Genomic DNA, 25,591 nt, shown 5'->3' on the forward strand with positions numbered 1-25,591 from the left:
TTGTCCCTTGGGTTGGAAAAAAAAGTGAATCAGCCACAGTAGTCGTATGTTCAACTCCTGAGAATTCAATGATATGTTACTGCTGATCAGACCATTCACAACTACTTTGGAACTTTACTGCTATTTACTAAACAATCGGTTCACTGAACAGGGTTAGTACAAGTACAACAATTATTAAAATACATGTTATACATTTTAGCAAGAACCCTTTCTCTGGGGAACATAATGACCTGTGTGTGTGTGTGTGTGTGTGTGTGTGTGTGTGTGTGTGTGTGTGTGTGTGTGTGTGTGTGTGTGTGTGTGTGTGTGTGTCATATAGAGCTATATGTCCCAACACTTCACCACCCTGTTTGAGTGCTGAGCAGTTTGCTGGCATTTGACTAGCCTGTAACATGAAACAAAATGTAAATCTTATTGGAATTGGGGTATGCTATATTGTTTGGTATGTGCATGATACTGTAGCTTGCATAGTGTGTGTCCTGAATATAGCCATCACCGTTCCCTGTTGTTCTAATCTTAACCAGTTATGATTGCTGAGCCCTGTGGGAAATAAATGAACCTTTTATGAAAAGAGAGCATGCAGAGTCGCCTTTATCAGACGCAGTTGTTATAGGAGCATGTCTTTATCTCCATCAAATGATTTCAAGCAAACATGCATAAGATGTTGATAGCTAGGATTTTAGCTCTGTATTTTTTTTACCTGAACAGGGTTTCTGGCTGTGAACGTTTCAACAGGTTTGACATGCCCGGTTTGTTTAAGCAGGGAGACATAATGATTGGGGGTATTTTCCCAGTATTCAACAAAGAAATAATAAGCACTTCAATGTTCACGAGCGAGCCACCTGGAGCAAAGTGTGCAGGGTAAGTTGTAATACATTCTGATTTATTTCATCCTGCTAGCTTTCTACTTTTATCTTACAAATGTCTTTGCACATGTACAGCTGCAGCTCTGGATTTTCACAATCTATTTAAATCTCTAAAATCTTTTTAGATTTGACCTGCGAGCTTTTCGATGGACTCAAGTAATGATATTTGCGATTGAAGAAATAAACAAAGATCCTGCTCTCCTGCCAAACATATCTCTCGGCTATAGGATCCTTAACTCTTGTGCATCTCCCACAAATACTTTACGTGCTGCACTAACACTGGCTAGTGGAACAGAGGACACAGAAATGAATTCATCATGTCCTCCAGCTATATCTGCACTCATAGCAGAGTCAGGATCATCTCAGTCTTTAGCTATAGCTGGAGCTCTTGGGCCATTTCATGTACCAATAGTAAGAGAATAAATTATATGTTTACAATGTTAGTATTCTGTGATAATTAATGTTTGTGTAGTGCTTGTCTTTTGGCATTTTGTTCAGACTGTTGGTGTTCTTTTTAGGTGAGTTACTTCTCAACATGTGCCTGTCTGAGTGACAGAGCTAAATACCCAACTTTCTTTCGGACAATCCCCAGCGACTACTTCCAGGCAAAGGCTTTGGCAGCACTGGTGAAACACTTTGGCTGGCAGTGGATTGGTGCCATACAGTCAGACAATGACTACGGCCTAAATGGAATCCTGGCTTTTACTGAAGAGGTTAAAAAGCTTGGGGTTTGTATTGCATTTGTTGGGAAAATTAAACGTACATACAGTATGGATAAAATTCTGGAGGTTGTGGAAATGATCAAGCAGTCGACTGTCAAAGTCATTCTTGCTTTTGTTCCAGAGGGTGACTTTTACCCTCTGATGAAAGAGGTTGTAAAACAGAACATTACAGGAATACAGTGGATTGCCAGCGAGGCCTGGATAACAGCAAGTCGACCATCCACCCATGAAATCTACCAAGTGTTTGGTGGAGCCCTAGGATTTGTTGTGAACAAGATGGCTATTCCAAACCTACGACAATTCCTTACAGGCATTAACCCTTATGATGATCCAAGTGACGCCTTTGTAAAGGATTTCTGGGAGACTATTGTGGGCTGTCGACCTGTTTTACCCGGGGAAGACGCAGTAACTGATTCAACAAATGAAATTTGCACAGGCTATGAGACATTATTGAATTCCAAGAATTTGTTCTTCAATGTCACACAGCTAAGAGTGTCCTATAATGTGTATAAAGCAGTTTATGCCGTTGCACATGCGCTACATCAGTTGGTATTCTGCCAATCTGTCCGAGAAAGATCAGTGAGGCCATGTTTGAATACATCAGAAATTCAGCCCAAAGAGGTGAGAACAAAAGACAGCCACCCTCTTGCAGATATACAATCATTATACTGTATCTGCATAGAAATGATGTTGTCAATAAGAATGATACATATTTATAAATGATTCTGTTCCCTCTCTAAGGTCACGGATCACCTTCAAAGGGTGAATGTTATCAATCAGTTTGGGGATAATGTGTTTTTTGATAAGAATGGTGATCCTCCTGCTTCTTATGACCTGATTAACTGGCAGCTGAAAAATGGGCAGGTGCAACATGTCACAGTGGGTCATTTTTCCTCTGCTGCTGATAAGGAGCTCAGCATTCAGGAGGAAAGAATTGTGTGGAGGAAAGGGAAAATGGTAAAATAATTGTATCTTATGGCAACAGGCTTAGCGATTGTATTTGAGATCAAGTCCATAATACATTTTCAAATGTTTTCTTCCCTCAGGTTCCGACGTCTGTGTGCTCTAATGTTTGTCCAGCCGGAACAAGAAAAGCTCAAATAAAAGGAAAACCCCGCTGCTGCTTTGACTGCATTCCATGTGCTGATGGAACTATAGCCAACTCAACAGGTATCAGACGCATAATTAATGTTTAGAGTATCCTATATCATTGTAAGAGTCACTGCATCACTTTGAATGAAGTTGCTGTTACATATAAAACATTTGCATTTTTTATAAAATGAGTATACCATTTTTGAGAAATGTAACATCCAAACACATAACTGATTATTTCTGTTCGTGATCAACAGGTAGAGCTGACTGCACACCCTGTACACAGGAATACTGGTCCAATGAGAGGAAAGATGAGTGCATTCCTAAAATAATTGAGTTCCTTACATACCAAGAGCCGATGGGAATGGCTTTAACAGTTTTATCCCTGCTTGGGGCCTCCCTGTCGCTGGCTTCCATGACGGTCTTTATCCGCTTCAGAGAGACTCCTGTGATAAAGGCCAGCAACTCTGAGCTGAGCTGTTTCCTGTTGTTTTCTCTCTTTTTGTGTTTTCTCTGTCCCCTCACTTTCATCGGCAGACCTACAGTCTGGACATGCATGCTGCGCCACACAGCTTTTGGTGTGACATTTGCACTTTGTATGTCCTGTGTCATGGGAAAAACTATTGTTGTTGTAACAGCTTTTAAAGCCACATTTCCTGGCAACAAATTAGCAGGAAAGTTTGGTCCTGTACAGCAAAGGATCATAGTTTTTTCCTGCACTTTGATTCAGATTGTAATATGTGTGTTGTGGCTTAAGTTAAAACCACCTTTCCCAGACATGGTTTTCAGATACAGCAATAAAAAGATAGTTTTAGAATGTAACACAGGCTCTGAGGCTGCTTTCTATGCAGTGATTGGGTACATAGGGATCCTTGCAATGATTTGTTTGGTCCTGGCATTTCTAGCAAGAAAATTGCCAGATAATTTTAATGAAGCTAAGTATATCACCTTCAGCATGCTGATATTCTGTGCTGTCTGGATCACCTTTATCCCAGCATATGTCAGCTCTCCGGGGAAGTTCACCGTAGCTGTTGAAATATTTGCAATTTTATCCTCAGCATTTGGCCTGTTGATTAGCATTTTTGCTCCTAAATGTTACATACTTTTTATCAAGCCAGAAAGAAATACCAAGAAACATATCATGGGAAAAAATGTGAGATAAAATATATAATCTTTTATTTTGAACTCTTAGCTTGTGTATAATGTATAGTAGGAGTAGTAGTAGCAACACCAGATAAGCATTGTTACATTATACTGAGTTTTCATCAATAGGTCTGATATGTAATCAATCAATACACATGTGAATTTACCTATGCACAACCTGTACTGTACAATAGGAGAAAAACCAAGGATAGAAAATATGTTGAATGATTATCACTGAATGTATATTATATCAGTTATTGATACATTATCATTTTCTAACAAGTGTATTTTTATTTCCCAACAGATGATTTTCACTGTTTGTATAGGCCAAAGTATTACAATTGTAATTGTGCTTTGTGTGATAAGAATATGATTTGAACATATGCATGTAACATAAATATAAATAATTGTTTGTTGTACTATATGGTAGTACATGTATTTCTTGTTTTTTTTTCTTAAAGTGGACCTATCATGCTATTTTTAGGCAATAGCATAGGTCTCAGATATATAAAAATTAGGGCTGTCAAACGATTAAAAAATGTAATCAGATTAATCACAGCTTAAAAATTAATTAATCATGATTAATCACCATTCGAACTATGTCCAAAATAAGCCATTTATTTATGTATATTGTTGTGGGAATGGAAAGATAAATGAAAGAAGGCGGATATATCCATTTAACATACAGTATCTATGTTTATTATAAAACATTTCTGCGTGTCAAAATGAAAGACAACCCACACACCTATCAATCATCACACCGTGGGGTCTTATTTCATTACGTGTTGATTTCTATCAACGGGGGAGTACTTCAGGAAAGTCGACAGAGGGGGGGGGGGGCGGCTAGTGGACTACTTCGTGACCACAGAGTGTGAACGTTGTGATCAGCTGTTTTAGCGCAGTTCTCCAGTGAAGGGGGGGGGAGTCTCCCTCCGCAGCCGGGTGGTGTAGTTTTGGCACAATTCCGTTGTACAGACCGACGTTAACAGCAGCCCTGTCTGTACACACGGAGACCGACTCTGTCGTCCGGTGATCTAACTGCCTTCTGGAAAAGCTTCACAAGTACGTCGGTACGCAAATGCGCTTTGTGACACAAGTGACGGTACGCATTTCAGATTACGCACATAACCTGCGTACCAGTTATGTGCACCCCTATACTACAGCAAAAGTATTCTCCGTCGGGACTTCCTGCAACAACACCACGCCGTTATCAAAGATGTTCTATTGAGAAGACGATCGCTACGTGACAAACGTTTTCAAAACCGTGGCTACTGAAATCAATCTTACTAACTGCTGTCTGTGCAATTTACTCCGCGAGTTGGCAGACTTTATTTTGCTTACTTTAACATCATTTTTCATGGTGGGGCTAAGCCATTTATTGGTATGGGTGTAGTAGCCTACCCCAGCGCTGCCACTGGTGGCACACGGGGCGGGCCATTCTGCACATGCGTTAAATGCGTTAAATATTTTAACGCAATTAATTCAAAAAATTAATTACCGCCGTTAACGCGATAATTTTGACAGCACTAATAAAAATATATAAAAAACATGTCTATGAAGTTTTTTGCTCAAAAATACCAAACAGATCACCCATTCTAGCCATGCCTCATATCCCTCTATTTCACTTCCGGTTTCAAAAGTGCTGATTCCGGTGTCAGTACCATATGTGTTCGGCCTACCAGATGTGTTCGGAATTCCGAATATATTGAAACTCCAGACTCAACGTAAGAGCTTCAGCCTCTCCGGGGGGTGCTAACATTTAAACATACACTTAATTATTTACTTTGTCCGTTATTATATGTAGAAGATATTACTTTTTTCAACATAGCAATAACTTCAAAATAAAAGCATCTAAATAATAAAAAATAACAATCGACATTAATCTGAACGAGGGAGGTGATTTATTATCATTACAACGTAATTTCCCGATAATTTAAATATGAATATGGTGAAATACATTCTTAGAACAAGCGAGAAATTGATTTAACTCCTGTTTGACAACAACTGTGAATTTCTTTCCTTTTATTTAAAATTAGAAATCAAATTTGATCATAAACCAATAGGGTGGGTCATACTCAGGTGCTGACATGAATCTGAAGGAAATCCTAACATGCGGTGTCTAAATTGTGTGTTTTTTTATGGGGAATTCCAACCCAGTCTCATAAAAAAACGTGTAATAACTACGTTGGTCCACAAATTAGGATGTAGTATTTCTAAAAAAACGCCTCTGAAATTGTAAGATCCCTATGTTTTTTTTCACCATTCATTCCACGTGATCTTCAAATTTCTCCCTGCAGAAAAAAAAAACATGGCCGAACTTCGTTTTATTCTCGGTGGAAAATGCCTATTTTAAGGTTAGTTTGGCCATTAAAATGCGTTTTGATGTCATTTGATGCAAGAAATATGAGTTGTTATTTCAGATTATGTGTGCAGTGGATGTACATGATCTTCAGTTTGCTAGTTATTGCGAAGATTACTTCAGGAAATTGTGTCCATACACATTTTTCATTGTTACCAAGGTGGTTGCTAGGGACGCTGCTATCGATATTATTTCTGTTATGTTGTGTAACTGTTTAATGGTGTTATCTTTATTGCTACCTCCTTCCCCGTCAATGTATAGTTTTGGTCCACAGCGCAAACGTATTAGTTTAACAAAATCCGCATCTAAAATTGTGGCATAGATACGTTATTTTCCCCTGTGCAATTCCAGTCTCACATCTCACATCACATCGTCATAAACAAATACCGGAAACAGACCGAAAACATTTTTTGAAAATAAAACAATACTTTATTCCGAGTGTGCTTGCTTTTCTCTTTGAAAGTCATCACATAACGGCATTGTAATACACGGTTCGGTTGCATTAAATATTACATATCTGCCGTAGTTCTCTATTTATAGAGCCCTGATGAGAAGACTTCTAGACAAACATGAGGAACTGCCGCCAACACTGAAAACGTGACGTGGATCATAAATATATCAGCAATTAAACAACATCTTACATTTCTTTTCACACAATACGTCTCCTTGCAGTATCAACACTAATTCAGCTGACTTTTATATTTAATCCAATTGGTAGATAGGCTGTATTTACACCATAAAGGTGCACAGCTGATATAAAGGGACACCTAGTGGTTAAAGCATGTTATTGAATTTCATTATTTTTATTATTAGATATTAATAGGATCCCTATAAAGTATATTCATTACTCGTTATTCTCTACTAATAGTTAATTAAAGACTGTATATAATTACTATTTTGCACATCCCTTTCAAGATTTCAAGATTTTCTAAGGTTTATTGACATATCATATACACAAACGGTGTAGTTATGCAATGAATTAAAAACTTGGGTCGCAGGTTCCTCAATAGTGTATTACAAGACATCTATCAATATTTGTGCATACCTCCAGCAATGTTAACTATGTTGAAGCACTTATTTTAACAGAGTGTGAAGAAGCCTTTTAGTCCCTGAAGCAAAAGTTGACGACTGCTCCAGTACTGGGTTACCCGGATTACAGCCTACCTTTTGTGCTTCAGACCGATGCGTCGGGACAGGGGCTTGGTGCTGTCTTGGTTCAAGTCCAGGATGGAGCTGAGAGAGTCATAGCCTATGCGAGCAGAGGCTTGAGCCCGGCCGAGTCGAGGTAGCCTGCACACAAACTGGAGTTCCTTGCTCTGAAGTGGGCAGTGACAGACAAGTTTTACGACCATCTCTATGGGCGTCAATTCTCTGTCCAGACGGATAACAACCACCTCAAATATGTGATGTCCTCTGCAAAGCTGGATGCTACCGGTCAGCGATGGGTGTCTCGGCTGTCTACATTCCACTTTGACATCCAGTATCGGAGGGGACAATGTAACGCAAATGCAGATGCCCTCTCCCGTATGTCAAACCAGGAGGTCACACAGGTCCTACAAACCTGTCCTCAGCGGGTGGGGATCAATGTGAGAGTGCATGGGGAGACACAGCCCACACTAGAACCAGGAGGGCCCCCTGATGAGAACACTGCCGCAGAGAACCCTGACTCACAAGACCTTGGGCCGGAAATGTCAAGTGAGCCCTACAGGGAGGTGGGGACGGAATCCCTGCCTGCCATGACAAAACAGGAGATCCGTGTGGGGCAGAAGGAGGACTCTGTCATTGGCCCCGGCTTGCACTACAAAAGTTTGAACCGGAAACCAAGCCGCAGCGAGAGGGTCAGTGGTGGTGGGCAGGTGTGCCTTCTTTTAAAAGAGTGGAGGAGGTTAATGGTGAGGGATGGTATCATGTACCGCCACATCCAGGACGGCCAAAGGGGAGTAGTGGAGCAGCTAGTATTGCCAGAGAAACTGCATACAGCAGTAAAGACTGCTCTCCATGATGATTCAGGGCATTTAGGATTTGAGAGGACGTTGCAAATGATAAGGGAGAGATTCTACTGGCCAAGAATGTTTCAAGAAATCAAGGCTTGGTGTGAGCAGTGTGAAAGGTGCTGTCTCCGGACTCTACTGCAGGCTCCAGGGCTCCCCTGGTCAGTATCCATAGCAGTGCCCCAATGGAGCTGGTGTGTGTGGACTTTCTGACTCTGGAGAAGTCCAAAGGTGGCATAGAAAATGTGCTTGTGGTTACAGACCACTTTTCCCGCTATGCCCAGGCGGCATCGATTGAATCTCAGCATCTCCACCGCAATCCGATCTGCTGTGTCCTGTTTTCCACCCCTCTGCATAACATCCCATCACCAATAACAAACACAATGCAGAGTTCCATGGTGTTCAGAGAGGCTACGGGACATTTGGGTTACACTCTTATAAGATGTATGTAGATATTTCATCTCTGGCCTTGTCAGGTATTGAACAATCAATACATAAAGAACACAGAATTATTAAATATAAAACACAGAATTTGTGTGATTATACTAAATGATTTACAAATAAACACCACTGCATATTTACAACTGTTACACATGCTGATGTAACGCAAATGTTTCCAACTTGGGATCAATAAAGTATATCTTATCTTAAGATGATCGATGGCTACTGCCATATTTGCAAAATTTGCCTCTGAACCTTGACAAGTGCATGTTTCAGTCTTATCAATTAACAACAGGAGGGGTCACAGACATAAGACCAGCTGTTAAATAAAGCTCTTCTGACCTTAGCTGGCATGTGGGTATATTAATGCTGCCCATTATGGGCACAAGCAATTTTCACCCATTTATTAATTATATGTTTTAAATGTGAGTGTTTCCTATCCCCTAAACCTCCAGGGATGTACACAGTTTAATACTGGCAACTTCTTATTATGGGAAATACGAAAACGTCTTTTAAAACTACAACTCCCAGTAGAGACGTGCCATAGATAGAGAACATGTTGCGAAACACAATAGCCAGCATGTGTAGTTCTTGGGACGGGGTGGGGGAGGGGGGGACGCGGTGGACCCGTTCAAATCCAGTTTTGGACAGTCTGCCGTGTTTCCATCCCATTTCAAGTGCTGTTCGACGCTCGGCGTAACCCTCGGAGCACACTCTCCAATCACAGAGCTTGAGGACTATCACAGGGTTTGTCAAGCGAAGCAGAGAGAATACTTACTTCCGGGTGTAATATTCTCTAAAGCAAATGAGCTGCTCCGACCCTCGGTCCTGACGGAATCCAACTTGTGTTTATTAATCAAACAAATAAATAAACACAAGGATAATTATGTGTTATTGTTGAGTAAATGGAGAATTGCACAGGGGAAAATAACGTATGCCACAATTTTAGATGCGGATTTTGTTAAACTAATACATTTGCGCTATAAATAGTTTTACAATATAAATTGACGGGGAAGGGGGTAGCAATAAAGATAACACCATTAAACAGTTACACAACATAACAGAAATAATATTGATAGCAGCGTCCCTAGCAACCACCTTGGTAACAATGAAAACCTTGTATATACACCATTTCCTGGAGTAATCTTCGTAATAACTCAAAGTAAAGATCATGTACATCCACTGCACACATAATCTGAAATAACAACTCATATTTCTTGCATCAAATGACATCAAAACGCATTTTAATGGCCAAACTAACCATAAAATAGGCATTTTCCACCGAGAATAAAACGAAGTTCGGCCATGTTTTTTTTTTATGCAGGGAGAAATTTGAAGATCACGTGACATTGGAATGAATGGTGAAAAAAAACGTAGGGATCTTACCATTTCAGAGGCGTTTTTGTAGAAATACTACGTCCCAAGTTGTGGACCAACGTAGTTATTACACGTTTTTTTTAGGGATGCACGATATTGGTTTTTTGAAACCGATACCGATACCGATAACTTCCTGCTTCTCAAGACCGATACCGATACCGATAACCGATAATAATATAATATATATATATATTAAATGTACCTGTAGTTTTTGCACACCTGGTGGTAAAAAAAGACTAGTAGTGAGCAAATTACATGAGCATTACTACTATGAATAAAACAAAGCCAAGAACAGTTTTGACTCTCGTCAAGCGCCATCATTTATATGATGAAGTTAGAGATCGTTTTAGCCCTGGGGTCGTCTCTGGCAAACTTCTTGCCTTTTTCAAAAGCCTAGTCGATAGGTAAAAGCCCCGGTGCCTTTGCAGCTGGCTTTGGATTCGCCGCTAGTTTAGCAGCGCAGGCGTCTTCGTACGCTTTTAACACACCATCGTAGCGATGGCAATGTTTCAGGTGACTAATCAGGTTGGAAGTATTATAGCTCGTTGCCTTTTTCCCTCCTCGTGGAACTTCTGCATTGCATTTGTTAATACAAATAGCAAGCGAACTATCTAACTCTGAAACTTTGAAATAGTCCCATACTACCGGCGACATGTTTGTTTACTGTCCTGGCTTCACGGCCGCACACCATTTACGTCACAGCCAGGCATGAGTTAGGGAGCGCTGGATTTGTGAAAAACTCCCCTCTTCCTAAACCACTAATACCACGGTACTGGCAAAACGGGAGGAGCCGAGTGAAAAACAAGCGCCCCTCATCCCAATCCACCCACACCGCAGTATTTTTTTCTTTTTTTTTACCCAAAAAATATATTGTATATTATCGGGGCTATTAATACTTTTATCGGGTTTATCGGGATGACGTCATAATTCCTAATATCGGACCGATAATTATCGGGCCGATAATTATCGTGCACCACTAGTTTTTTTATGAGACTGGGTTGGAATTCCCCATAAAAAAACACACAATTTAGACACCCCCATGTTAGGATTTCCTTCAGATTCATGTCAGCACCTGAGTATGACCCGCCCTATTGGTGTATGATCAAATTTGATTTCTAATTTTAAATAAAAGAAAATAAATGTACAGTTATTGTCAAACAGGAGTTAAATAAATGTCTCGCTTATTCTAAGAATATATTTCAAGGTAATATCTTCTACAATAATGGACAAAGTAAAGAATTAAGTGTATGTTTAAATGTTAGCACCCCCGAAGAGGCTCAAACTCTTACGTTGAGTCTGGAGTTTCAATGCATTCGGCATTTGGCCGTGTCAAATGTCCTCTTGGGTTGCCGTACAACCAATGCGTGACATCATTGGTAAGAGTAACGGACCCCGAACACATCTGGTAGACCGAACACATACTGACACCGGGTATAAAGCTTTAAAAAAAAATGCGGGACGGGCAGCTACTGTCTAAACTAAATACTGCGGTGATGAAACGCCATATCATGGATTATCAAGGATTATTTCTGAAACAGTATGGAGCTCAAAGGCTTTCTCTCTTGCTGGTTTACCACAAGGTGAGTTCCTTTTTATTTCCTGCTTCTTCACACACATGCTTTGTGCAGTACAGGTTAGCTCTGAGTGTTAGCGATGCTTGCTAATGTAAACAAAGGCCATATTACGTCCACACAGTGGCGTTTCTAGGTGTACAAAACTGGGGGGGCAGAAAGAGGTCGGGGGAGAGAGAGAGAGAGAGAGGGGGGGGACAGAGAGAGGGAGGAGAGATGAGAGGGGGGGGACAGAGAGAGGGGGGGAGGAGAGAGAGAGGGGGAGTGTCAAATTACATACTGAAGACCACAGGAGCAACACTGTGAGCGCATACATTTACGTACACAGCGTGGGGATGTCATAGTAATGCACCTTCATACATGGAGTAAAGGTCACCATCACAAAGTAATTCTTAACAATAACAACAACCGTAATGCTTTAGCATTAAAACACCATAGACTGTAAATATAAGGAAAACACAGACACTCATCATCGATGTCACAATATCAATCGATCCAGCAGAGGCAAAACACAGAAGATCAACAAAATATATGACATAAATGAACTTACCAAAGCTGAAGGCTCACTTGAAAAGAAAAGCGGCACGGCGGTCCTTCCTCTGACAGAATGTGTCTATCACTTTGGGGATGAAGTCCTGTAGTTGCTGGATCAACTGGCTTTCAATTGAAAGCATGGCCAATGCGTTAAGTCGCGGCTGTCCCATGGTGTTGCGAGTGAAAGTCTTTATCCTTTTGAGGGTGGAAAAGTTCCTCTCTGACTCGGATGTCGTCATCGGAGTTGTCACTATTATTTTGACCAAAATAACAGTCTCAGCAAACGTTTCCTCCAAGTTGTTCTCGTGAATGGATTTCAACAGAGACAGGGCAGTGTTTCCAGTGTGAAGCTCACTGTGGCGGTAGAGCGTGGTCAGCTCAGACTTCAACTTCTCCTTGTTTCCCAACGCAGGCCACAGTTTCACGGCGCAGTCAAGCTCAGGTGTAGGAAATGACAGGACATGCTGTGGGAAGAATGAGCTGTCAACAAGCTTTGCAGCGATCAAATGGTCACTCTGTGAGAACCTCTGTTCCACCTGTGAGATGACTGTGTCACAAGCCTCCTTCATCACCGGCGCTGTGCTGCTGACTCGTCGGCCTGGCTCGTCTGTTCCATCATGAGCAGTGGCGGCCAATGCATCAGTTTTCTGCCTCATTTTCTGAACATTTTCCTTGAAACGGCAGAGCGCGCTGTTGATCTCAGGTGCATCGATGCTTCGTTTTTGCAGAGTGTTGTATAGAACATCCACTTCTGGCATAAGCAACGAAAAAAACTCCAGGAGCTGCATAAATGCTCGGTCCCGCAGTTTCTTTGACAGGCCGTATGCCTCACTTATGGTGACCGCATCCCATCCTGGTTGTGCGCGTATATGCTTCATACACTGAAGTAGTGCATCTCGGGTCTCCCAAACCGCGTTCACAGTTCTGCTTTTAAAGTTCCATCTCACAGCCGGTGGCCGTGGGATGCGTCTCTGTGTTGCCTCTGCAAGAGCTGCAACACGTTTTGGAGCACCGGAGAAAAAAGTGGAAAAAGCAGTTAGATCTGCAAAAAACACCTTCAGGATGCTCATCCTTGCTGAACACAGTTGCTGCAGGGTCAGGTTCAGTTGGTGGGCGTAGCAGTGAACAAACTGAGCGTTTGGGTACGTCTCCTTCATCACCGTCTGTACCCCGCGCACGTTACCGCTCATGACGGCCGCCCCGTCATAGGTCTGAGCGATTAGCTTTTCTTTCAGCTTCAGGGGTTCCAGAACAGCCTTGATGCTGTTAGAGAGACCTACACCAGTTTTGTCCTTTACTTCCACAAACTCCAAAAAACGCTCTGTAACTGTGAGGTCAGGCATAATGTATCGCAGCACAATCACCATTTGCGATTTACAGGAGACATCGGTTGTCTCGTCGGCCTGAACGGCAACAAATGATGTGTTGTCCACTTGCTTGGCTATTTCCTCCCTGTACACATCATACATGCAGTCCAAGAGTTCATTCTGTATGGTGCTTGATGTCCCTTTGAAAACAAGCTGAGCTTCGTAGTGCCGTTGAAGCCTGGAATCGCCCTCACACATTGTCTCGAAAATTTACCTGAATATCCCTGGATTCAGAGAGTCCGCCGACTCGTTGTGGCCCCGCAGTGCTGTCTCACATTTCCCACACAGTTTAATACAGGTGATGATCCGACCAAGCACGTACCTGTTTTCTTCCACCTTCCTATTATGAGAATCAATGCCGCGTCTGTAGGCGCTGTCAATCTGAGCTGCAACATTCACCCTTCCAAGTAATCCCAATTTTACGGCATTTTCCAAATGACTGTTGCTGCTCTCATGCTTCATTGTCCTCTCCGAAAGATGCTTTAAGTCCTTGTAACCTGTCCTCGACCAAGTACCTTGATCTTCACCAAAAGCAGGCAAGGAAAGCAAAAGAGGGAATTCTTCTGGATGCTCGCCGTTAGCCATTTATTTTTAGCAAACCACTCAGCGTTAAACCCACGTTTAACTTTGCCCGCAGTCTGGACCATTTGGAAATCCGGTGGATGGTGGGCACCGAGGCGCTTTACCTCCAGTTTCTCTCCGAGACTAAGTGTCTCAAATGTGTGCTCCAGTAAATGGTCAACTTCATTCATTTTCTTTCAGTTTTTTACTTCTTTTAATCGCTGGTGATGTTAGCTATATGCTGCTCTCTCGTCTCCTCTTCAAACTACACGTGACGTTTCGCAGCACTGCACACGTGAGTACTTACAGCCAATCAATTCTGAATTATGTGAGATGACGTATGGTGGGGATGGGAGCACTATGCCCCTACGGTCATTATTTTTTTGCCACACACATTAAATAGAAAAATACTCTGAGCATGCGCAGTGTAGTTTTTACAATCACCGTTCACTTAGACTGTGAGAGGTAGGGGCAGGATCGGGTTTTGTCCCACATGGCTCTAAACAGCTAAAAACGGCACTCTAGACACTAATTAGAAGAACACAGACTAAAACAGAAATGTACAGACGAATCAGATTATTAAACATGACCTTAAAATATATTTTATATGTTTTTTTATTTATTTTTTAGTATTTTTTTGTAATCATTATTTGTAATACTTTCTTCTGACACTAGGTGGGGCTGTGCCCCACCTGCCCCTAATGACCCGCCGCCACTGCGTCCACAACACGTCGGGCATTGCTTTCTGATAGGGCCGTGGGTCCACCACGTGAGTGCCATCCGCTATGACGTAAATAACGTCATAACGGATGGCAAATCTGGATCAGCTCCGTTGTAGCCCCGTTTTTAGAGATTTGGGTACGGAGGAAAAGAGAGAGGGTTTTATTTTCTGATACTGCGTGAGTTCCCTGACACACCGGGGACACATATTTATGTATAAAAGACATAACAAATTGCATTTTGCATGATAGGTCCCTTTAAGTATATTTGTCAATAAACACAAATCAGACATCTGGCTCTGTTAGTAGTTGTGTTTTATTTCCAATCATAATTAAAATTAAATATTTTCTATTTGAACATTCGCAAAATAAATAAAAATGTACTTTTCTCCTCACTTAAATAATTTATTGTATTTGGTTCAATGAAAATTACAATACATACATATGACTCTTAACCATGGATGAGATGTGCTCCCCTTATTCTAACAATCTAATCAATTATAACATTTAAATTATAAATCAAATTGCAGTTCAAATATACGCAACAATAACTTCAAAAACTGTCAATATTTGGATCATTATGATATCAGATGTTAACCATTAATCAAAAGTGCTTAAGCAGGGTTTGCCTTATTTTATTTCCAGCATGAATCTTAAGTTCCCTGACAACAGAGATATATTTGTTTGAAATCGGTTACTCATACATGTACAATTTTAGCAACACATACACGTACAGTTAATATTTATCTTTGCATCATATTCGTCTTGCTGTTTTTTTCTGGTTCCAGTACTATTATATAGCACTTTGGAGCAAAAATGCAAAAAAGGACACCAAAAGCTGAGGCTAAAATAGCAAAAATATGGACGGCCACAGTATATTTCCCAGCTGTGCTCACATAAACTGGAATAAATGTAATCCACACTGCGAAGAATATCAACATGCTGAAGGTGATGAACTTTGCCTCATTGAAATTGTCAGGCAGCTTTCGAGCAAAAAATGCCATTAGGAGGCACATGCAGGCCAAGATGCTGATGTATCCAAGAACACACCAAAAGCCAATCTCTGAGCCAGTCACACACTCAATGATGATGACAGCACTGTGATCTGTGTTGTTGTAGGCATGAGGTGGACTGGTGAGCAACCAGATAAGACAGATTATAACCTGAGTGGAGGGAAAAAGAGGATGTTGATTTGAATTCGACATTTACATTTTCAAAATTGACTTATGGAAAGTGTTTGTACCTGAACAACTGTTCCTAAAAGCACACTGGCTCTCTGTTGCGTGGGTCCAAACCACTTCATGGCATTACTTATTGGCAGTGTAGACCTGAAAGCCATGAGGACCACTACTGTCTTGGCCAGGAGGCATGAAATGCAGAGGGCAAAACTGATCCCAAACGCTGGGTACCTGATACGGCAAAGCCAGTCTGAAGGCTCACCAATAAACAACAGGCCAACAAGGAAGCACACAGCAAGAAACACCAAGAGAAGGAAGCTTAGTTCCATATTGTTGGCACGAACCAATGGTGTTTCTTTGTACTTGAAGAATATGGCAAGGATGGAGAGGGAAACACACGCTCCGAGTACAGATACAACACACAGCACAATACCCATTAACTCATGGTAAGACAAGTACTCAATAGTCTTTGGGATGCAAATATCTCTGGCTTTATTGGGCCATGTGTCCTCTGAGCAGCGTGAGCACTCTAAAGAATCTGTAGGCGGTAGAAAAAAACACTTTTTTAGTTTAAATAAGTCACTTTCAGAAACAAGCATCAAGAAAGGAGAAAAGGTGATAACAGCCAGAACACCAACACACCAGTATTATTACTGACTTCTCCCTCAGCACAGGGGACACAGTCAAAACAGCAGATGGGTTCCCCCTTTCTCCTGGCGATGCGGGAACCTGGAGGACAACTGACACTGCACACAGACTGGAAAGCCTGAAAGGCAAAGCTCAGAAAGACACACATTTTAAAACATATTCAGCAGGGTCTAACAGTTGTTATGCAAGGATCCAATTATGATACAGACTAAAAGGTGTATCACTTCAGCTACAAAATATCAGATTACAATAACATATCAGTCAAAATCGGGTCATTGATGGTGTTAATGTCTACAACATTCATTTGCAATTGATGTCAGTTTCAACTTGAAGGTGACCTTTTCTCCTTCTTGATTAACAATAAAGTATATTGCACACAAATAAGAACACATTAGCTGTTGTGTTAATCAAAACGACATACAACAACCTAAGAGGTGAACATGGTCTCAAGCCTGTTTTTAGAGAACACACCTGCTTTCCAACAGGCCATTGAATCACTGACTCATTTATGACCAGGCTGCGTCCATCAGGCGTGGAGGCATCATAGAAACCTACTTTACCAAATGTAGAGAACCATCAGGCCTCCTTTGCCAGTTCATGAGATCATAATAAGCAATGGGGGTCACCATTTTCATCAAAATTGACTTTCTCCCCAAGTGCAGAGAAATTTGCACGCTTCATGTAGTGAATGAGCTGAGGGAGGAATGGAAATAGGTTATCTAAACACAAACTATAGTGCATTTGACTTTTGACTTTTCAAATAAATGCTTAGGCTACAATTAGTCTCACCTGCCAAGGTTTAACATTCTTTAAGTCTGCGCAAGTGCGATTAAGGAAAGGCCCCTGTCCGACTTTGCAGTTACTCATATCTTCCAAAGCATGGGCTACCAAATACACAGACTTGTAAACATTATATGACACTCTTAGCTGTGTAACATCTGAATAAGGAGAGTAAACATTTTTTAAATCCTCTGTCCCTTTACATAGCAATCTGTTGAGGTGGGCGACACCACCATGAGAGTGGTTGTTCACTGATCCGTTCAATCTGCAGTTAAACAATTCCTCCCAAAATTCTGCCAAGAAAGCTGATTCATTAATATTGGATGGTCTGACACTGGTGAGGTGTTGTTTCAGACCTGGAATTACATCTGCTCTCCGGATGGCAAATCCTAGTGTTCCTGTTAGCAGATCTCCAAACTTTTCCCAGAGTGATTTAGCAGTGGCCCAAGCTTCACTTGCGATCCACTGCAGGCTGGTGATATTCCGATATCGGACTTCTCTCAGAATGCCCTGCATCTCTGACTCACTACTGAAGTTAATGATGACCTTTGAGGATGACATCTGCAGTAAAAAACATCCAGGTGAAAGTGAATGTTTAATACAATAATGAAATGTCATTTCATTATTGTAAGTAATGGTGTCTTGGATCTCCTACACCAAAATAGTTCAAGGTACAGAAAAGCACTGATCTATGAATGGACATATTATTTAAAGGCTGCGTCGAATATGTATACAAAAAAGCCAAAATAAATTGTTTTTGTATAACACAGAGTGCAATTTAACTACAATGTTGGTTTTGGAAGGTAATATAACTGACTTGACATTAAAAAAGTATTTCTTGCAGGTGATCAAGCTATTTTGTCTATATGAATGAAAACTATGCTTTTACCAAAAATTACCTGAATAACATCCAGAAGCTCATTTAGAGCCTGCTGACTCAGGCCCACAGGGTAGAAGTGAGTGTAGGAAGCACACACACCGTACTTCACAGACTCCTTCAGGAAAAGTTGAATGGCAAAGCGAGCATAATCAGATTCCACACCAATGACCCCAACCCAGGTCCAGCCAAAATAGCTAACCAGCCGGGCCAGGGCTCTGATCTGGAAGGCATCACTGGGCATGGTGCGCATGAAAGTGGGAAACTCCTTTTGGTTACTCAGACAGCTGCAAGATGCAAAATAGCTCACCTGGTATAGAAAACATGAATTACGTTCTGCATACTCACCGACCATCTGTTCAATAAGAATCACATTTCAACAAACAATACCATCGTCTTTAAAAGTATTCAATGGGACAACATTTTCCAGAACAAGGGGCCTAACTTCACAATTGAGGGAGACTTCTGAATGTTGTACTTTAAAAAAAATACAAACGCAATTTATTAACACTAAAATCATAATATTAGTAGAATCAAAAATTAAGTATTTAAAACTTGAATGTTAACAGCAAAAATCCTTGTGCATGTACCACCACATTTTGTTGAATAAAAAACATGTTGAATGATTAGGTTACTTCCTGTGGATTGAAAAAAATTAACCATTCTCAAAAAGAGAAAAGGAAAAAAGGGATTTACTCTTAAAAGTTGACATTTGGAAAAGCATAACCGTAAAAGAAGCCATAAAATATAGATTTAACATGGCAAAAACACATATTAGCACAATAAAAGTGACTTTAAGTCAATCTCACCAGTGGGATATGGAAAGAACCCAAGGTTTTTAGCAGAGCCATAGACACTCCAGAGGCAGCATCTCCTATGATTACCGGGGAGACAGTTTGTGCCGCAGCACAGCTTACATTATAATGACTGTTTCTTTCTAGAACTTTGTCCCTGTTCAAACTCTCAGCTCTGGTGCCGATGTCTGGCTGTCCATTCACCAACAGCAGGGCTGCACTCAGAGACACAGGTATGTCATCACAGCTGTCACGGATGTGGAACCCCAGCTTCAGGTGTGGCAGGAGGTCGCTGCGATGGTTGATCTCTTTGATTGCAAAAGTCATAGTCAGCATCCAGCGCAAGGCACGAGAGCTGAAACTGTACAGGAATAAAAGCAGTTAATCACGCAGCACAAGTATATACATTAAAATATACACATATGCACATACAATAATAATAATCTGTACTGCACAAGTCAACAAACAATCAAATATTCACTCACTACTTATACGTAAAAGGCGTCGGTTTTGTTTTGTATTTTGGAAGGGAAGACACAGGGCTGTAGTGCAAAGGGAATAAACCCCCTATAACGACATCTCCTTCTTCGTACAGACTGTTTTTCCGCTCTTCCCCCAAGAAAACACAGTTATCCAGGTCAGCAGCTAAACAATGTTGGCCCTGAGATAGAAAAAGAAACATAAGAAGCTTTGCAGCTAGCATTGCCATTGCTAAATATACAAGGAATAGTTTCCCTTTCTGGTAACGTTAGGAGTATGATGTTTCAGGACTCAGCTGATTTATAAACTGCAGCGAACACATGAATCTGAGGGTACCGCCCAAATAAAGTAATCAAAGTGTCATTACAGTTAACGCCGTACATTTATGAATACTCCAAAAGTCTTTCTATTTGAGTGTTTGAGGCATTAGATAAAAACTCCTTTTGTGTTGATTCATTATGAATGAATGCATAATTGACCAGTATTGGATGAGTTTAGAAATTAAATGTTTTTGATATCTAATACATGTCTATTGAATTATTGTAATTGACAAATTATTCAAATAGTCTTAATCCTCTCATTGTGTTTGAGTTTTATTTCTAATAAATACATGTTTAAAACATTGTTTTAAATTAAAACCCCATTTCTCTGTTCACTGGAACATTTTAAATGTTTTTGGGTCACCATGGACACCATGGAGTTAAATCGACATCTGTGGAAAATGTCTTAATGAGAGCTTAAATACATTATAATTTTCCTCTTACATCATTTATTTTTCAGTCTTTGTTAACTCCCTTTAGTAAATCAGGCGGAGCTGCTGATGTCCAATCCAGTCACACTCTGTCATCAATAAGATGTAACACTTACAGTAGGTGACAGTGAAGTGTTTATAACTTGTCTCATGTATTGCTCTCTTTCTCTCTCTCTCTCTCTCTCTCTCTCTCTCTCTCTCTCTCTCTCTCTCTCTGTCTATTGGGATGTGTAATATGAATCGACTTGTGTTAGTTCACTTGCTTTACTCTCAATGTGTCCTAACTCTAATGTATACCCCAATATGCAGCAACCCATCGCCACCATTTTCAGCCAAAGTATGCAAACTCCAAAACAGTTTTGAGCCATGCTTTGTGGCCAAAGGTGACTATATAATTGGAGGGATCTTCCCCCTTCACTATAACCAGGAGATGCCAGACCTGAACTGCACCTACAGGCCACCACCAATAAAATGCAATGGGTGAGTTTTGATTGATGTGGAAACCTTAGTGTGAGTATATAACTTGTGTATGAAACATTGTATGCAACTTGCATTCTTGTTTTATTGAATGATTAAGCAGAATATACTTGTATTGAACAGGTTTTAGTATGCATTGATAATTGAGCGTGACATGTTAGAAAACATTGATATGGTGTTACAGTAGCTTGAATTAAATGCACTTTTAGTTTAAGTTAGATTTAAAAAAACATATTTTTATCAATAGAGACACGCAAAAACTGACTTTCACATTTTTTATTTCTTTATTTTTGAGGGTGGGTAATTACCTAATCATCTATGCAATGATTTAAAGAAGAATCATAGAAAGATATGTATTTTGATACTTTTTATATTTCGAAAATTATAATTTGCTAATGTAGTGCAGCATTTGAACAATGTCTCTATTTTCCCCTAAATAGGTTAAAATGTACATTGGTCTTTCATAATAACATAGTGTAAATTATAGGGAACTTATTAAAGAAGCTTGGCCCGACATATCCTGGTAATATATTAGAAAAATAATGAGAACATGCGGACAAAGCAAAAATAAACTGATCAGTTATTTTATCACAAGAACCAAGATGCAAAGTAAACATTTAAAATAACTTAAAATTAACATAATCTCTGCCTTTAATTGTACCTTTTTTTTTACACACAATAAGTTTGAATGTGTATTTTGTGTGCATCTGTGATGTGTTTCTTGTGTGCACCTGTGTCTGTTTGTCTGCAGATTTGATCCCAGGGCTTTCCGCTGGGCTCAGACTATGAGGTTGGCAGTGGAGGAGATAAACCAGAGTGCATTATTGCCCAATTACACACTTGGGTACAAAATATTTGATTCATGTGCATATCCACTGACCGGCCAGAGGGCTGCTATGGCTGTGTTGAATGGGCAGAGTGAGGATGACTCTCCCACGTGCAGCGGTGCCTCCCCACTCCTCGCTGTGATCGGGGAATCTGGTTCTGCTCAATCTATTGTGGTGTCAAGAATCCTGCAACCATTCAGAATCCCAATGGTAATGATTTTTTCTTTTATCTGAAATCCCACCAACAGTTTTGTTTTTATACTATACTCTTTTTTATCCTTCTTCAAACAGATCAGTTACTTTTCTTCATGTGCATGTTTTACTGACAGAAAAAACTATCCCACCTTCTTCAGAGTAATCCCCAACGATGATTATCAGGTGAGAGTTTGGCCTTAATAGGTTGTTGATCATTATTCAGTGAAAAAAAAAGAAGAATATTATCCAAATGTAGTCTGTAAAATGTTCTTTATGTGTGTGTTTTTAGCCAAGTGTAACTATTTTGTGTTGAATGTAGGTGAAAGCCATTGCTCAGCTGCTGGTACGCTTCAACTTCACTTGGGTGGGGTTGGTGCGAGGAGACCATGAATACGGGCGCTTCGCTGTGCAAGGTTTGCTGAGAGAATTACAGGGTACCAAAGTGTGTGTTGCGTACCAAGAAATGATACCTCTGCTCTACAATCGCAAGAGGGCTCTGGAGATCTTGCAGGTAGATGCCAGATTGTATAGTATTAGAGAGCTCTAATCACACACAGATAACTTTACATTCTGATTACACATCAATGCCAGTCCCTACATTGAAAACAACATTGTTTTTTTCATAACAAAGAGACAAACAAGTAGATAGGGTTTATTAGCAGGCACTGCTGTTCTTTTCAAAGCATATTTGTTGTTATACTTTTGTCAAATATATAATGAGTCTTTCTTTAGCCTACTTACTTTTTTCTTGTCCTTTCCTTGTGAAATAAATGTCATCCATCATTGTTTGCCTTATCTGTGAAGGTGATGCGTAGCTCTACTGCAAAAGTGGTGGTGGTATTTTCAGCTGAGGGGGAGATGACGCCTTTCTTGAGAGACTATATGACACAGAACATCACTGGAATCCAGTGGGTTGCCAGTGAAGCGTGGGTCACAGCATCCGTCTTTACAGCCAGTGAGTATTACCCCTACCTAGGGGGCACCATCGGGTTTGGCATCAGAAAAGGTAAAATCTCCGGACTCAGTGACTACCTGCGGACAGTCAACCCTCAAATGTATCGTAATAATACTCTAGTTAAGGAGCTGTGGGAGGCCCTGTATGGTTGTGACCCTTCTCTGTCGTCTGGCTCCCTGTTGCCTTCATGCTCAGGACAGGAGACCCTGTTAGAGCAGCATTCAGCCTACATTAATACATCCAGCCCTAGAGTGGCCTATAACGTCTATAAGGCTGTGTATGCAATCGCTCATTCCCTGCACAACCTTCTTCTCTGTCAACCGGGCAGTGGCCCTTTCCAAAACAACTCATGTGCTCAAAGCAACAACATATACCCCTGGCAGGTATATATGTTCTTACAGTAATTTCACTTTAACTGTTTTTTTTTCATAATTCATATTTCATATTATCTTTTGGTTTTCAAGCTCCAGCACTACCTCCAGGAAGTGACATTTAACATTGCCGGGGAGGAAGTGAACTTTGACCTAAAGGGTGACTCTATACCTTATTATGACATTCTCAACTGGCAGAGAGGCATGGCCGGGAACATTGAATTTGTCAACGTGGGGTTGTTTGATGGAACCAAGCCTGCCGGAGAGGAGCTGTTAATCCAGGAGGACAGGATCATGTGGGCAGGGCATCAGAGTGAGGCAAGCTGCTCACACTGTGTTTTTACCTTCATCAGATCCCAGCTTTTGAAGTTCTGTAGGTTTAGGTGGAGGTAAGTCAGGTGACCAGGACAAGCTGGATCAGATGTGAGTCCCTTTGCATTACAGTAAAAATGTATTGAAAGCCCGCCATACAGTGTGATGTGTTTTGTGATTAAATGCTTCACAGTATAATCCCTCTGGTAGAATTCTTCTAAAATAAAAATAAATAGTATTCAAAGCTACACATTCTTGTTTAGCTTATGGATAATAACCCTGTCCCCAGTGTGAAAAGCACTGTTTTCCACACTTATATAAAATACCACAATATGAAAAATGCGCATCACAATTTTCAAGAGTTTTAATTTCTGCATCAGCTAGTTGCTTGTAAAGTCTAAGCAACAAACATAATGCAAAACTCTTCACTATGCAGTGATGTTCAATAGAAAAATAAGAACTTTTTTTCTGATTGAAATAGCTAGAACCAGCTAAATCTGACAATTCAGTTATCAAAGCTGTCTTTATTTTGTTTTTAAAAGGCCTTATCAAGGAACTGACTAAATATGTTGGCACACTGCAGAGCTGAAAGCCATTGTTTACTCCCTATAGGTGCCTATGTCTGTATGCAGCACCAGCTGTCTTCCAGGGTCCCGGAAAGCTGTCCGTCGTGGGGAGCCTGTCTGCTGCTTTGACTGTGTACCATGTGACAGCGGCAAAATTAGCAATCAGACAAGTGAGTTTAAAATCTTGAAATAAAAGAATCACAAGGTAATTCTTGTATTTCACTACCAACATGTTATATTTGATTATTTTCCCTTTAGATTCCATAGAGTGCACATTTTGTCCTGATGACTTCTGGTCAAATATTGACAGAACCGTCTGCGTCCTCAAGATAGTGGAGTTCTTGGCCTATGATTCCTTGGGTATAGCCCTGACAGTGATCTCTGTGGTGGGTGCCAGCCTCACTATAGCTGTCTTTGCGGTCTTTTTCTACCATAGAAACACAGCCATCGTCCGTGTAAATAACTCTGTACTCAGCTTCTTCATCCTCTTTGCTCTGACTCTGTGTTTCCTGTGTTCCCTGGTGTTCATTGGAGAGCCAACATATTGGTCCTGTATGCTGCGACACACTATTTTTAGTATAACCTTTTCATTTTGCATATCCTGTATTCTGGGGAAGACCCTGGTGGTGTTGGCTGCTTTCACTGCCACCAGACCAGGGGACAACATCATGAAGTGGCTGGGGCCCAAGCAGCAGAGGGCCATTATTTTCATTTGCACTGTAATTCAAGTGGTGATCTGTGCTGCATGGCTCATTGAGTCTCCCCCTTTTCCATCCCGAAATACACAATACGAAATTTCGAAGATCATACTGGAGTGCAGCGTAGGTTCCAGTCTTGCATTCTGGTGCGTTCTGGGATACATTGGTCTACAGGCCTGCCTGTGCTTTATACTGGCTTTTCTAGCACGTAAACTGCCTGGCAATTTCAACGAGGCCAAGGTCATCACTTTTAGCATGCTGATATTTTGTGCTGTGTGGCTATCATTCGTCCCTGCTTATATCAGCTCTCCTGGGAAATATGCTGATACAGTGGAGTCATTTGCCATTCTGGCTTCCAGCTTTGGCTTGTTGTTCTGCCTGTTTGCTCCAAAGTGTTTCATTATTTTACTAAAGCCAGAGAAAAATACAAGACAGCACCTAATGGGGAAATAAGCTTATCATAAGTTGAAATGTATTTGAAATCATATTCAATGTATGACATTGTTATTATAATTATTATTATAATAATTATTATTATTATATTTAATGATTTACTTCACATTATTATTGACTGGATATATATATAATACTTATATATTGCAGCTTAACAACCATAGTGCAGTGTACTATTTACTGTAATGTATAGAATAAATAAAGATATTTATTAAATAAGCAAAGAGCTTTAGTGGTGAATATTCATTGGAATTGTTTAGGCTGAATTTCTTGGGCAAATATTGTCTACTGATCTTGTACCTTGCTAAACCTGTGAGCTTTAGTTTTAGATTGATCCATGGTCAATGTTTAATGGTTTTGTACAAACCAGTCAAGAAAACCAATAATACTTAAGTAAATATGTATTAAAATGCTCCCAAAAGACTAACATTTGCATAATAACGCCACCTCATCCTTCACCACCGAACAGTGCAACTCCTTCCTCTC

General features: G+C 40.5%; 3 protein-coding genes across 3 annotated transcripts; 2 read left to right on the top strand and 1 right to left on the bottom strand.

The window, feature by feature from the left end:
• The first annotated feature begins 742 nt into the window (after positions 1-742).
• Positions 743-3,842, top strand: LOC117553805 (extracellular calcium-sensing receptor-like). Its single transcript, XM_034227874.1, has 6 exons — positions 743-861; positions 992-1,277; positions 1,385-2,209; positions 2,330-2,545; positions 2,635-2,758; positions 2,938-3,842. The coding sequence occupies exons 1-6, from the start codon at positions 743-745 to the stop codon at positions 3,840-3,842; spliced, it is 2,475 nt and encodes an 824-aa protein (XP_034083765.1).
• Positions 3,843-15,289: 11,447 nt separating this feature from the next.
• On the bottom strand, positions 15,290-20,215 carry LOC117553792 (extracellular calcium-sensing receptor-like). The gene is given in 10 exon segments (XM_034227861.1): positions 15,290-15,906; positions 15,987-16,459; positions 16,564-16,687; positions 17,041-17,135; positions 17,138-17,189; positions 17,191-17,262; positions 17,359-17,910; positions 18,249-18,536; positions 19,036-19,381; positions 19,506-20,215. Coding segments are annotated over 10 exon segments (2,646 nt in total). The 5' UTR covers positions 19,730-20,215; the 3' UTR covers positions 15,290-15,486.
• Positions 20,216-20,666: 451 nt separating this feature from the next.
• Positions 20,667-25,105, top strand: LOC117553793 (extracellular calcium-sensing receptor-like). The gene is made up of 8 exons (XM_034227862.1): positions 20,667-20,731; positions 21,480-21,765; positions 21,847-21,933; positions 22,070-22,261; positions 22,555-23,088; positions 23,170-23,394; positions 24,001-24,124; positions 24,213-25,105. The coding sequence occupies exons 1-8, from the start codon at positions 20,682-20,684 to the stop codon at positions 25,103-25,105; spliced, it is 2,391 nt and encodes a 796-aa protein (XP_034083753.1). The 5' UTR covers positions 20,667-20,681.
• Positions 25,106-25,591: the final 486 nt, after the last annotated feature.

This window comes from Gymnodraco acuticeps, unplaced genomic scaffold (genome assembly GCF_902827175.1).
Source record: "Gymnodraco acuticeps unplaced genomic scaffold, fGymAcu1.1, whole genome shotgun sequence".
In the NCBI taxonomy this organism is placed as follows: Eukaryota; Metazoa; Chordata; class Actinopteri; order Perciformes; family Bathydraconidae; genus Gymnodraco; species Gymnodraco acuticeps.